At 54.1% G+C, this 12701-nt stretch overlaps 7 protein-coding genes across 7 annotated transcripts; 4 read left to right on the forward strand and 3 right to left on the reverse strand.

Annotated features, from left to right (window-relative positions):
* Positions 1-69: 69 nt before the first annotated feature.
* On the forward strand, positions 70-225 carry CPAR01_08726 (uncharacterized protein; the record flags this gene model as incomplete). The annotated part of the gene is made up of 1 exon (XM_060492993.1): positions 70-225. One exon carries the CDS (start codon positions 70-72, stop codon positions 223-225), a length of 156 nt encoding a protein of 51 aa, XP_060349363.1.
* Positions 226-1441: 1216 nt separating this feature from the next.
* CPAR01_08727 (uncharacterized protein) lies at positions 1442-2065 on the forward strand (the record flags this gene model as incomplete). The annotated part of the gene is made up of 3 exons (XM_060492994.1): positions 1442-1624; positions 1696-1710; positions 1772-2065. The coding sequence occupies 3 exons, from the start codon at positions 1442-1444 to the stop codon at positions 2063-2065; spliced, it is 492 nt and encodes a 163-aa protein (XP_060349364.1).
* Positions 2066-2250: 185 nt separating this feature from the next.
* On the reverse strand, positions 2251-4073 carry CPAR01_08728 (uncharacterized protein; the record flags this gene model as incomplete). The annotated part of the gene is made up of 4 exons (XM_060492995.1): positions 2251-3124; positions 3177-3739; positions 3797-3878; positions 3934-4073. The coding sequence occupies 4 exons, from the start codon at positions 4071-4073 to the stop codon at positions 2251-2253; spliced, it is 1659 nt and encodes a 552-aa protein (XP_060349365.1).
* A 1436-nt stretch (positions 4074-5509) lies between these two features.
* CPAR01_08729 (asparaginase) lies at positions 5510-7314 on the forward strand (the record flags this gene model as incomplete). Its single annotated transcript, XM_060492996.1, has 2 exons — positions 5510-5699; positions 5918-7314. 2 exons carry the CDS (start codon positions 5510-5512, stop codon positions 7312-7314), a joined length of 1587 nt encoding a protein of 528 aa, XP_060349366.1.
* An 898-nt stretch (positions 7315-8212) lies between these two features.
* CPAR01_08730 (uncharacterized protein) lies at positions 8213-8767 on the forward strand (the record flags this gene model as incomplete). The annotated part of the gene is made up of 1 exon (XM_060492997.1): positions 8213-8767. The coding sequence occupies one exon, from the start codon at positions 8213-8215 to the stop codon at positions 8765-8767; it is 555 nt and encodes a 184-aa protein (XP_060349367.1).
* A 508-nt stretch (positions 8768-9275) lies between these two features.
* On the reverse strand, positions 9276-10282 carry CPAR01_08731 (uncharacterized protein; the record flags this gene model as incomplete). The annotated part of the gene is made up of 2 exons (XM_060492998.1): positions 9276-10154; positions 10208-10282. The coding sequence occupies 2 exons, from the start codon at positions 10280-10282 to the stop codon at positions 9276-9278; spliced, it is 954 nt and encodes a 317-aa protein (XP_060349368.1).
* Positions 10283-11155: 873 nt separating this feature from the next.
* Positions 11156-11287, reverse strand: CPAR01_08732 (uncharacterized protein; the record flags this gene model as incomplete). Its single annotated transcript, XM_060492999.1, has 1 exon — positions 11156-11287. The coding sequence occupies one exon, from the start codon at positions 11285-11287 to the stop codon at positions 11156-11158; it is 132 nt and encodes a 43-aa protein (XP_060349369.1).
* Positions 11288-12701: the final 1414 nt, after the last annotated feature.

A 12701-nucleotide genomic window follows, 5' to 3' on the forward strand; every position in this document is an offset into this window, starting at 1 on the left:
CAGGGTAAGCGGCGAGGTCGGGCGGACACACGGCAGGCGATGCGGGTTGCGGGATGGGTTACGGCAGCGATGCAGTGGAAAGCGCGAGGGCAGCGCTGCCCAGAAGAGCGCAATGCAGCGATACGGCGGGCAGTCACAATCGGGGGGTCGTCGGGACCCAATGTTTCCACGTCGGGCCAAGGTATCCGTAGCTGCTGCGACTGGAGTTTGTGCGATCCAGGTTAGGTAAGGCGTGGATTGCACGACGATACCTATGTAGCAAAGACGCGGGGTTGCGACTTAATTATCGCATTCTCGAAAGATTGAGTCAAGGCGGGTCGATGGCGACGACGGCGGGGGTCGGGGGTTGTTGAGCTGTGCAAGAAAAAGAATGAAGCGGAGATTCGCTGGTGATGGGGCGAGGATGTGCAGAATGAACACGGCAGGTTCGCTGCTTCGAAGATTGGATGAGAGGTTGGGTTAGGTAGTTCAATGCCAGGCGAAGTTGAGAGAGTGTGGAGGGGTGGTGGTGGTGGTGCGTTCCCACTTGGATTTGGGGGGTTCCAATCTAGTCGAAGCCAGATAAGCTCTACATGATTGGTACTCCATATCCCATATTGCGGACCATGGGGAACCAAGTATCGGCGGGCCTCCGCTTAGCCCATCACTGTACGAAGTACAACTCGCAGGCTGACCTGACCTGTCACCCTACCGGCCGGCCTTACCGTCATCTCTACAGTAGCTGGATTTCGGCTTACCTGTCAAATGACCTCTAGCGTGTAGTGGCATTCTATTGTCCGTCTTTTATTTGGCCCTTCATTGTAAAGTCAGTCTTTCCGTACTTCTCAGAAATCATGAGCCAAATCATCACAAAATGGGAATGATAAGGATGGCGTGTGCCTCGTCGGCACCTCCCGCTGGTCAGTGCGCGCAGGCTTAAATTGCATCCTCCTCCCCTCGGCCTGATGAATCCAAGCTCCGTACCTCTGAAAGCGGCCGTCCGACTATCTTTCCTTGCCTGCTCGCCAATGCTGACCTAAAGGAGCCGGTGCTTCCTTCCAAATTCGGGCTGGAGCTTCACTCAACTTTTGTTGCAGGTACCTTACCAACACAACTCTCTGCCGTTCTCACAACTGGCCCACGCACCGTGGCACATCAACATCAACCCCCGAATTTCTGAACGAAAAGGCTGGCTGGAATGTGACCGGCCTCACATCGCGGAGTAAACACCCGTGTCACGAACCCACCGCCCTTCGATTTTAAGCTTCATCTCTCCTCAGTCAACTCTTACCTCCACTCTTTCAACAACCTCACAGGCCATCGTGATCTTACCAAATTGCCATGCCGGGAGATCAAAAAGTGATACTCTTCTCTTCAAGTATAACTTACACTGAGCTACCCCTGTAACGCTACGTCAATCGAAGTACCACAATCACGAGGCCTTCTCTTCACACCTCACATCATGGCACTGCTGTCATACGCCTCTGGCGTGTTTACTATCGCGACATGGCCTGCAAGAATAGTTTGGAAGCCTGTGGCGTTCTTCATCAACGTGATCCTCATACTACTATCGCCCCTATTACTCATGGCAACATTTGTATTGGGATGGTGCCAATCTGTCATCGACTTCATAGCTAGTCTCCAGGTAAGCAGACCCTCCTCCATCCTCCCTTGAAACGCATGTGGTTGACGGCATCGCTAACTTGCATAACACAGCCCCTTTATACCTTTGTGAGATCTCTGCCTTACCTACCCAAATATTAGACTGCTGATATATTAACCTTTCCCTTAGTTGGCCTGCGGTGCGTGCATCGGCATCTTGGCTGGCCTGACTATGGCTTGCACATCCGGCATCATCACATCTGTCCTCGGCATGCATGATGAGAGGTCTAGTTCTTTCTCAACAACACCAATGCCGGGAACACCATTGTCAGAGCGGCCCGGGACTGGTAAAACAGAAGACTCATCATCCTACGAGACTGATTGGCAGTTGCTGAACAAGCCGCCCCCAAAGAGACGGAGGCGAACTCCCGGGCTTTGGTCGCAAACGATTCATGAGGAGGACGACGATGATTCAGAGATTTGACTTTGTAATTCGGCCTTTCTTCATATAAACCACTACTGTTGGGAAGGGAAGCATTCATTACCGGGGAATCAATTGTATACCAGCCTTGCTTGGTATTATGCTCCCACCCCCAAACGCCTGTCCCAGTGCTTCGCCGAGCTGTCCTGCCATTCGATATTATACTGTCTTTTGTACAGGCCGCAATCTCATCTGCGGTACGCCTCCCGTTCCCGCATGGGAGAGCGGCTACGGCTGCGCGTCCGGCGATCCCAGTCTCGCTCGTGCCATCGCTCATCTCTACTATTGCGGCGTCGGTCGCGAGGAGGCCGGTCGTCTCTATGTCGTGGAGGAACATCGTCTCTGTAGCTCGGGATATACGTGTCTACGTCAGGACCTCTTCCTCCTCGACTTCTCGGCCTCCTATCTCTGTCTCTGTCCCGGTAGTCATCGCGGGGTGGCATAGGGCCGCCGTTAGCATACTCGGGTGGGGGCGGTCGCGGAGGTAAGCCTCTGTTGTCGCGCTGCCAAGCTGGTCGGCGTTCATCGCCGCCGTTCCTGTGACCTCCGGGTACATTGGCATTCCGACCGTTTACGCCATTGCGGTTGCTGTAAGCATCGGTGTTGTTGAAACCGGCATTCGCGCCGTGCGCCTCGGGGCCCATGCCCACCGTGCCTCCCTTGGGCGCTGGTGGGAGTTTTGCCTGACGATCGTGGAACTTTCGCCTGTCTAGTTCGTGGCTGTCCTCGAAGGTGGGTAGGTCTCCAGGTTCAGCTGGCATGGGAGCCATTTTGAAGTATGGATGGTTGAGCGCATCGGCGGCGTTTATGCGACTTTTCCAGTCGAGTCTGAGAAGCTCCTTAAGCAAAGAGACTGCTCCGGTTCCGTACTCTCTGAACTTGTTGGTAATGCTACCAGGCCGAGGGCGTGGGGTCACTGCTTCAGCACCAGGAAGAGTGTTGAAAAGGGGCATGTTTTCCGGCGTGGGCGACCCCATCAGATCCCAAATTATGTCGAGCTGGTGTGTATCGCTCTCACCAGCTAGAATCGGCTTTCCAACAAGCATTTCGCCAAAGACACAGCTGACAAATCATTAGTGCCGGGTGCCAAAGATGCGCCGATTCTGACACTTACCCAACACCCCAAACGTCAATAGCGGTTGTGTATCTTTTCAGGTGAAGCAGCAATTCCGGGGGTCTGTACCACCGAGTGACGACAAGGCCGGTGTATTCCCTTTTCCCCTCTCCTGCCCCATGTCCAGGCTTGGGCGTGGGCCCTTCGTAGTGTCTTGCCAGACCGAAATCGGCAATCTGGAGGATGCCTTTGTTGTTGATGAGAAGATTGGCAGCCTTCATGTCTCGATGTAGGATATGTTGGTCGTGCAGATATCGCAATCCCTCGAGGAGCTGCAGCATGTAACATTTGATCTGCGGTTCGGTGAAATGAACGGAAGGGTTGTCGAGAAGACCCGACAAATCGTGATCCATGTACGGGGTTGCCATGTACATAATTGGGCGCTTGCGCTTGTCGCCTGTCACAATTCGGGTCAGGAATTGCTGCTGGCGAATTGGGTAGTTGAGCATGAGCGACTTACTGGCTCTCTGAGGGTGCTCCACAGCCATGTCCACCAGCTGCAGGACATTTTTGTGAGAGAGCAGTTTCAGAAGTTTGATTTCTCGCAATGCCGTGATGGGGAACTGTCGAACATCGGTAAGTAGATGCGTTGACTATCTGGCAACGGGGATCACACGTACGCCATCCTTTTCGTGGTGCATGATGATCTTTTTGACGGCGACATGAGCGTTGGTCTTGCGAGATCTCGCATGGTGAACTTCACTGCGGAGCACATCAGTAACACGACCAGAGAAGTGAGGTCTGGAAGAGGACTAACCCGAAAGTACCCTCACCCAACTTCCCGAGGAGTTCGTAGTCGGAGATTCGTGAACATCCCTGGAAACTGGCCCGAGGACGCTGGTGCTGCATCGCAAAAGCCCGAGGCGACAAGCCTCCGTTGGGCGCACTGGAATCCATGATGGATGCGAAGCGCGGCGAGATGCGCCTGTCGCGTGAAAGACTGGCTTGCTCAATCGGACGTTCTGGTGACAGATGGGGTCAAGGGCGAACGACAACTAAACAGGTCGCATTGCTAGCGGTGGCCAGGTTTTCGCGGGGATAATCGTAGCCGACATATACTGATGCTAGAGTTAAGTATTTTCCGTCGATAGCAAAGAGCTTCTGTAGTTGTTAGATTTCACCTGCCCAGATGGCTGAGGATGGGTTGGTGTTTGGGCGGTGTCTGTGGCAGAATCTCAATCAAGTTCCAGATTGGCGATGATGGAACTCAGGTCGCGGAAAATCCCTGGTCCTGCATTGTGGGTCCTGCCGAGCGTGTCGGCCGTGTCCAACCTACCTAAGGTACGGAGTACCATGGACGAGAAAAAAGGAACGTAGGTACCTGAGCATTCGGTTGAAAAAAGGTGGCAGGTTCATTTTGGCCTAGTCCACGCACGTGCGTCATCGTCCGAAGGTAATGGAAGTTCTGCAAGCAAACTTGTCGCATTTTTTTAGGCTGATCTCAATTCGCCATCAAGCAAATGCCAGATCTAATTCCATCCTGGGCCGAACTTGGCACAACAAGAAATATCGACAACAACCGCAGAACTCTGATCAGCCTCTGCCTGACTACGAACAGGCACTCTGCGCTCCCACACGAATTTCGCAGTGGTCAGCGACTCACACCCTCGTCGAGTCTAGCCAGCCATGCCTGGTTCCTTGAAATGGTCACGCCGCTGTCGTGGCCGTTCTGTTACTTAATTATTACCCCTCCAAAACTCTGCCCGCTATCCGCTATCGGCTTTTGTCCCATCAACTCTGCCCCGCGATACTTGGCTCTACTCGGGTTTTCGCCCAAGTTTTGCGACAACTTTTTGGCTTATCGCGATAAGACATACCGTCAAGTGCGAGGGGCAATGTCTGGTCTTTGCCCGCATTCCCTTGTCCCTCCTTATCTAAGGCTTCGGCAAGCAGCCAAACCCAATGTCAGCCAGCTCTTGTTAGGTTCATCCAGGCTGTTGCCGTATACCGGACACCAAGGGCTCTTCTGACTGCCTTTAAATTGTTGATGTATGCCACAAATGACTTGATTGACTCGCCATCCGTCTCCACTCGCTTGCTTTCATCATCCATCACTGCCCGCTCGTCACAGTCTCTCACAGTCTCCTCCATCCGACAAAATTTACAAAATTTTACACCACCCGTGCGTGACACTGGCCAACTGTTTTCGCCTCGCTCTCCATACAAAAGCTCTTGCCCCTCCATTACCCCGTGCCCCTCAATTTACTATACCCATCTGTGGAGGCTTCAGTACGTGATAAAGTCTGGACCTGGACGACACCCAACTTTCCCTCACTCATTGCTGTTCGCTACGTAACACAACTCGAACTCGGCATCACCGATACACCGACATAATGGCTTTCGAACCTACCGCCGAGAGACTCCTGCCGGCGTCCAACTACCCGGAGTCTCGAGTCCTCATTATCATGACGGGCGGAACCATCTGCATGCAGCCTACCGCCGATGGACTCCAGCCCATTGGAGGTTTCTTGAAGGATGCCATGGCTCCGCGGCCCTCATTCAACGACAAGTCCTCCCCTCCTGGTAGGTTTTTCTGAAAGACAGCACGTCCCAAGGAAATACAAAAGTCAAGAAATGAGTACTTGTCTGCCTGCCTTCTTCGCATGTTGAAAATCCTGGTCCGTTCTCACGAAGACTTCTTGTAAATGTTGAGGACATATTTCCCCGAGCCGTGGCTGGACTGGAGCACCAATTGCCAAAAATAACTAGTATCTGTAATGAGTCTTACTGACGATGTGTAGTCCAACTTGAGGCCGTCAAAGATGGGAAAAGAATCATGATCGACAGTTTGAGAACACCACCGAGTGCTTACTCCCGTCACATTCGCTACGGTGTGCTGGAATTCAACCCTCTGCTGGACTCTAGCTCCATCTCAGCGGAAGGCTGGACGGAAATTGCCCAGACCATCAGGGAAAACTACCGCCTTTTTGACGGATTCGTCGTCTTGCACGGAACCGACTCTCTTTCGTACACGGCATCGGCTCTGTCATTCATGCTCTCTGATCTGGGAAAGCCGGTCATCCTCACCGGTTCCCAGGCCTCCATTTTTGCTCTCCAGTCCGACGCCGTCGACAATCTCCTCGGTTCGCTCATCATCGCAGGAACCTTTGTCATCCCCGAAGTCGGTCTTTTCTTCCATCACAAGCTGTTCCGCGGCAACAGAACCAGCAAGGTCTCATCTGCCGCTTTCGAGGCCTTTGCTAGCCCCAACTGCGAGCCACTGGCCAAGGTGAACGGACTTGGTATTGACGTGAACTGGCCCATTGTGTTGAGGCCCACTAGAATCGCCGAGCTCCAGGTCACGAAGCACCTCGACACAGCTCACGTTGCCTGTCTTCGAGTGTTCCCTGGCATCAGGCCAGAGATGCTCGACTCGGTCCTGCGTGTCCCCGATCTACGTGGCCTCATCCTCGAGACTTTCGGAATGGGTAACGCCCCCAGTGGTATCGACGGCAGCTTGACCAAGGTCATCAAGGCCGCCGTGGACCGCGGTGTCATCGTCGTCAACGTCAGTCAGTGCATGAGCGGCTTTGTCTCTCCCGTCTACGGTCCTGGAACCGAACTCGGCCGCGCCGGCGTCATCTTCGGTCTCGATCTCACAGCAGAGGCCGCCCTCACCAAGCTGTCCTACCTTCTCGCCATCCCCAGCCTTTCCACCGCCCAGGTCAGCGCGAGAATGTCTCAGTCTCTGCGTGGCGAGATGACGGAAATGGCTCTTCCGGTATTTTCGCATCCATCTGGCTCACTCGACTCGGTTGTAGCGCGACTAACCGCGTCAGAATCGGCATTTACCGTCCTCGGTTACGCCATACGAAATGGCGATGTCCGGACGGTGAAGGAGATCCTAGACAACGACGCCCAGCACGAGCTCCTCAAGGCCGCTGACTACGCGGGCAACACGACTGTCCACCTGGCCGCCGTCGGGCCCAACATTGACATCCTGCGCGAAGTGCTGACGAGGGGCGCCAGCGTGCACTCGAGGAATCTGGCCAACAACACGCCGCTCTACCTCGCCGAAAAGATGGGCAAGGAGAAGTGCGTGCAGTTGCTCAAGGAGACGGGTGCGCATTTGTGGTCGGAAGAGGAGGCTATCTTGGATTCTGTTCACGCATCTGCATCTGGAGGAGTTCAAAAGTAGGAAAACTAGAAAAGTCTGGATTTTGGTTTCGTGTCGCATGTTTGAAGGCGTTTCTTGGGGCAGTGTTATTTAGAGGTCATATCTCAATGATAATGAAGCAAATCAGTGATGATTTAAAGAGGGGACAGGTGCTTACTACTTTGGAAAGTTTCATTCTGATTAAGTCTATGACGTTTATTTAGGCTTGTACAATGTCTATTGCTTCTCGTCTGCAAACTGAATTTGCTACTATTGCACTATGCAATTGAATTGGATGAATTTCCCTTACAGCGAGCGAGCTGCTTAGATACCTGTGATTGGTTGTTCCGCATGACAAAGAAATCTGTTGTCAACCTCGGAGGTATTCCTCACATCTCTCGCGGTCATCTTGATGAGTCTGAAGATCCTGGATTCAATCGGCTCCCGCTATCCTTGCCGAGAACTCGTCACTGAACCTTGCTTCGAATTACGTTTCCTCGCCAGATTATCTGCTTCTAATGAACACTGCTTGAGATCCACTTCAAAGGCTTAATCACTAAGGTAGGAGTGCTCGTGTTGGCTAGGTGCAAGCATTCGACTCAAGTGGTTTGTGTCCCGGAGCCCCGGGTCGGCCCCACCTCGATTTTCGGCGCCGGGGCCTAGCGCGGTTCTTAAAATTTGGGAGATTTCTCTTTCGCACCTGCACCAGACAGCTTCATCAATCGTCATTGACTTGAACACTCAGCATCACCCACCCACCTTGCGACACCAGTCTCCGTCCCGAACTGGAAAACCACCTACGAATACAGCGTCGACGCAAACGGACCCACGAGAAGACTTGCTCAGCCGCCGAACCCGAGCAGCTTCTGACCTCCAAGCCCGACAAGACCTCCATCGCGGAAAAACATTAGAACCACATACACACACACACATACACAAAATGTCTTCAGCCTCTACACAACCAACGGGCCAAGCCCCGACCCCGACGCCCAAGATCATCACCAACGCAGCCTGGGCAGGCGTAGTCCTCTGCCCCCTAATCATGCTCATGCCCCCCCGCCGAATCGACTGGCGCACCTTCATGCTCTGGACCGGCTTCTCCGCCTCGGGCAACCAGCTCATCTACGACTACAGCGGCCAGTCCCTCTTCCAGCGCATGCAGTCCCGCCTCGGTCGCATGTTCCCCACGACGCTGCCCGAGCAGGCGCAGCGCACCAAGCAGCTCCTGCGCGAGGAGCGGATGCGCCGCGAGGGCCTGACGGAGGAGCAGATGCGCGCCATCGAGTTCAAGAAGCGGAACCTCGCGCAGAGGCTGTGGTACGGCAGCGAGCCCGAGGACTGGGAGGCCAAGAGGGCTGCTGAGCACGCGAAGGCGCTTGCTGAGGGCAAGGGTTTGGGCGATTTGATTGCCGAGCAGGTTTCTGAGGTTTGGAGCGGCGCGAAGAAGGAGGAGGCAGAGGAGAGTCAGAAGAACGATAGTGAGAAGAAGCAATAACTGAGGGGGAGTTGTCGATGAGAGGTGACGGCCAGTGTAGGATACCAAGAACGAACAAGTAATGAATTTGGAGGGGAAATCGTCCGACTCAAGTCCAGGTACACACTGTGGCTAGTAGGGAGTCTAGCAAAAAAGGCGTTGAAGGTTTGCAGTTTGGAGCATTGATGGGTTGGTGACAATCTCCCCTGGCTGTACATTACTATTATTGAGCACCATCACACAAGTAAGGTCCGCGCTTTGCGATCTGTGACGTGTAAGGATATGCCGCCATCTTGCGAAGTATGGCCGGTATGCCGTTATTTGAGCTCGGCGTTCAGTTTGTTATTGACATGATATATCCTCCTCCCATTTGACCCGCTAGACGCCAATATGCATGCATATATACTTTTGTCTTATTGTATCCTCCTTCCCTTTTCCCTTTCATCACACATCCATTACTCCCTCACGACGCCTTTGCTCTCCAGAATCGGCGGGGCCCCATCGAGCCGCAGGTCGGCCAACTTCTCTCCTAGTTGCCTCCCTGCCGGTCTCGTAGGGCCTTTTTTTGCTTCTGCTTCTTTATCTGCTTCTGCTTCTCATCATTTTTGTTGTTTCGTCCTGAGTAAGGCTTACCCTGTGCTTTCCCCTTTGACGCGATCTTCTTGGCCTTCTTCTTGGCCGCCCGCGCCTCGGTCTTTTCGTCAAACTCGGCGATCCAGGTCTTGAGTAGCGCGTCCACCTCCTCCGCGCGCTCATCCGACTCGGCGGGTATGCCAAGCTCCTTCTTAATCGCCTTCCGATGGTTATCAATCTGCATCTGCCGCCGCCTTGCTGCGCGGTTGGGGCCACCCATCTGGCTATCGCCGCCGAACGCCGAGCTGGGGGCAATGGATGTGGCGTAGCCGGCTATGGACGCGCTTGTGTTGTCGGGAATCTTGCCCTTGGTGGGGTTCACATCGATCACGAAGGGGAGCGGCTCGGCATCTGTTGCAGGAGTAGAGGTAGGCACTGTCGCTGGCTCTGTTGGCTCTACGGGCTCTGCTGGCTCTGCTGGCTCTTCTGACTCTGTAGGCTCTGCGGGCTCTGCTGCTGTGGTGGTCTCGTCGGGGGTTCCTGTCGCCGTATTGTCCTCTGGTTTTTCTTCTTCCTTCTCAGCGACGATTGTGCTCTTTCTTGTCGCCTTCCTTCCCCTCGTCTTCTTTTCTTGTGCTTTGAGCGCAGGCGATGCGGGCTGGGACTCAGGATTCGGCGTGCTGGCCAAGGAAGAAATTTGGGAGCCTCCAGGCATCAACCCCTCACGGATTTGTTTTCTACGCGCAGCTCGTTCGGCGCGAGCCATGGCTGCTGCCTGTCTCTTGTCGGCAGGAGTTGGTGGGACATCTACATCCATGGCATCGGTAGATGCCTCCTAAGGTGGGGGTTAGAACCAAGACAGCTGAAGACTCGGGAAGTCAGGCGAACCGTGGGTGCATTGAGCTTGGCGCCACCGTCCTCCCTGTCGGAGTCGGAATCACCACCGCGGATTTTCTTGCTCATAGTTTCGAATGGCTGTGTAAACTGGATCTTCAGCGTGCAGTAGGCAAATCTCCGCGCAATTGAGGAACTCTGGAAACTCTGCGCAACGACCCTCTTGCTAATTAAAGCTCCCCCAAGCGAAGGAAAAAAAAAAGTTGATTAAACCAGGGGTCTTTTTCCCCTTCTGTTATCTTATCGACACGTGATAGCGTGTGGCGTCGCAACGGTCGTGGACCATAGGTTGTTCCATTCAGTCGCGCCGCACGCAGGGCGAGAGGACCCCCGATCTCCGACAACGCACGGACAACGATGATTCCAGCTTGAGCCAGCATTCTGGATAGGGCTGGCTCGGGGGGATGCCAAAATGACTGGCAGGGTGCTGTCAAATCCAGCGTCAGCTCTCTCGCAAGCAGAAAGCACGAGGAAGAGTTAAAAGAGGATTCGAATGTTGTCCGAGTACGTCATCTCATGGGCTTGGGTGCTTTCTCGTGTTTCTTTCCGATCGTGCATGTGGCTTGCCTCCACGAGTAACCATTCTTTAGTGGGTGACGGCCGAGCCACCATTTGTCGTAAGTGCCCCAAATCTGCGCAGTGCGCGACCGTTGTTGGTGAGCTGACGGTCTGGCGCAGGTTTTTTTGCCCGAACTGTGGAAAAGACGATGCAAGTGAATGTCAGCAACTGTTGGAAGCTCAGCTGACATGTATCAGTTCCATGATCACAACAGCGGATATTGGTGGAAGACCATTCTGGGTCTGTCTTCTCTGTTCTTGTACCAATTCTTGGTGGACGCGAAGTTTGGCTTGGAATGATATAAAGGTGCCACAATGTTGACTGGGAAGAGTCGAGCAAAAGGAGGCTGAGAAGCGACGAACCCACAGTGTCGGGCAGATTCTTTAGGAAGGCGTACTATCGCGGGTGTTGCGAAATCCACATTCCGGTCGGTATGTCCTTGGGGTCCATTTGTAAGGCACATTGGAGAGCTTTATTGGGGACCCCCCCAGATATCCAGGATGGTTTCTTGTCATTGATTCCAAGGAGAGGCCGATTAGAAAACGAAGGTTTTCCTGCCTCGCCAGGCCGGTCCTTGTCGGATAGCGGCAGGGCAGTTGATGTAGATGTTGATGGGATGGAAATAATGGAATGAACACCTCATGCTGGTGTTGCTCCCCCAACGCTGTGGAATCGCCGAGGGTTTGCAGGGTCATGACTCTTGAAGGCTTGGGGTTGTGGTCGTCTTGTGGAGCGAGTGTCGGAGCCAGGCTGCCAGGATGCTGCCCGTAGTCTGCATGCACTGCATGGATCGGCAGTCGTTAGCCATAGGGCACGTCTGCGGAAGGATTGCAAGAAGCTGCTGCTGCTATGGCTGGCTTTCAAGGTTTCGACTGCTGACAGTTGATCATCATGTCATCCTGCTTTCCCTAAGCGGATCAGCGAGTGAGGCGGATGGCTTGCTGTCTAAAGTTGATAGATGTATCCCCAGGTAGGCACGGCAGGCTGTCTTGCAGCCCGCAGAATCGAAGCGAGAGGCTCACGGAAGAGCTCAAGAAGAAGAGAAGTGGCGGGTACATCGACCTCGGCTGAGATGTGGCTCTGTTCCGAGCCCAGCTTGGATTAGTGGAAAGGTACATTCGACAGAGGCAAGAAAGGACGTTGGAAGAAGGCACGAAGGGTCCCGCCTGGTCGAGTTACCTCACAGCTCACCTGCCACGCCGGGGGTCGGCAGGCTGGGTTACGCAACTATCTGAAACTTGTGGGTCTCCGTTCCAAACATAGCACAGCTCAGAGGTGCAGCCACGAGTCTTCGTACCGCGACATGTGCCGCTGCCACGAAGGGCTGCCAGTTGCAGATGCAGATGCGCTGCTGAATGGCAGCCGCCCTGTCGCTTTTGACATTTGTACTTCGTAGGCATTGTACCTCGTAAGGCAAGGGCGCTATTGTTCCTTGCCCACCTTAACTCAGGCTTAAATGTCCGATCCGTACGTCAGGTGTACTTTGTACGAACAGGCACCGCAAGGTACCTAGGTAGGTATGACTGGCGACGGTCCCATTTGGCGGGGGAAAGACTCTGGTCGGAGTGGAAGATGCAGAAAAAAAAAGGGCTGGCATTGCTGACACAGCCTCAAAGCCGGAACTACTGCAAGCCTACTGCACCCTGCTCAGACTCCCGTTTGGTGGTGTGCCATTGTGCATCCCCCCTCTTCACCTCTCACTGGGCCGCCTCCCTCCCACACACTCCCGTCACCGTGATCCACTCGCTCAAGAGAAGTCTCGAGTCTGAGAGGCGGGCAGTGTTTTGGGTCCTCTTCACTGCCAACCACATTGCCGTTCCTCCTCTGTATCTTACGTACCTATGGATCCAACCCGGTGTAGTTGTTGGTCCAGCGCCAGCCGCAAGGTACTCTGCCTCCCACTTGGCAGGCTTGGGCAGAAAACAGAAA

Source organism: Colletotrichum paranaense, assembly GCF_030867605.1.
Source record: "Colletotrichum paranaense strain IMI 384185 chromosome Unknown Scaffold_6.1, whole genome shotgun sequence".
Classification (NCBI taxonomy): Eukaryota; Fungi; Ascomycota; class Sordariomycetes; order Glomerellales; family Glomerellaceae; genus Colletotrichum; species Colletotrichum paranaense.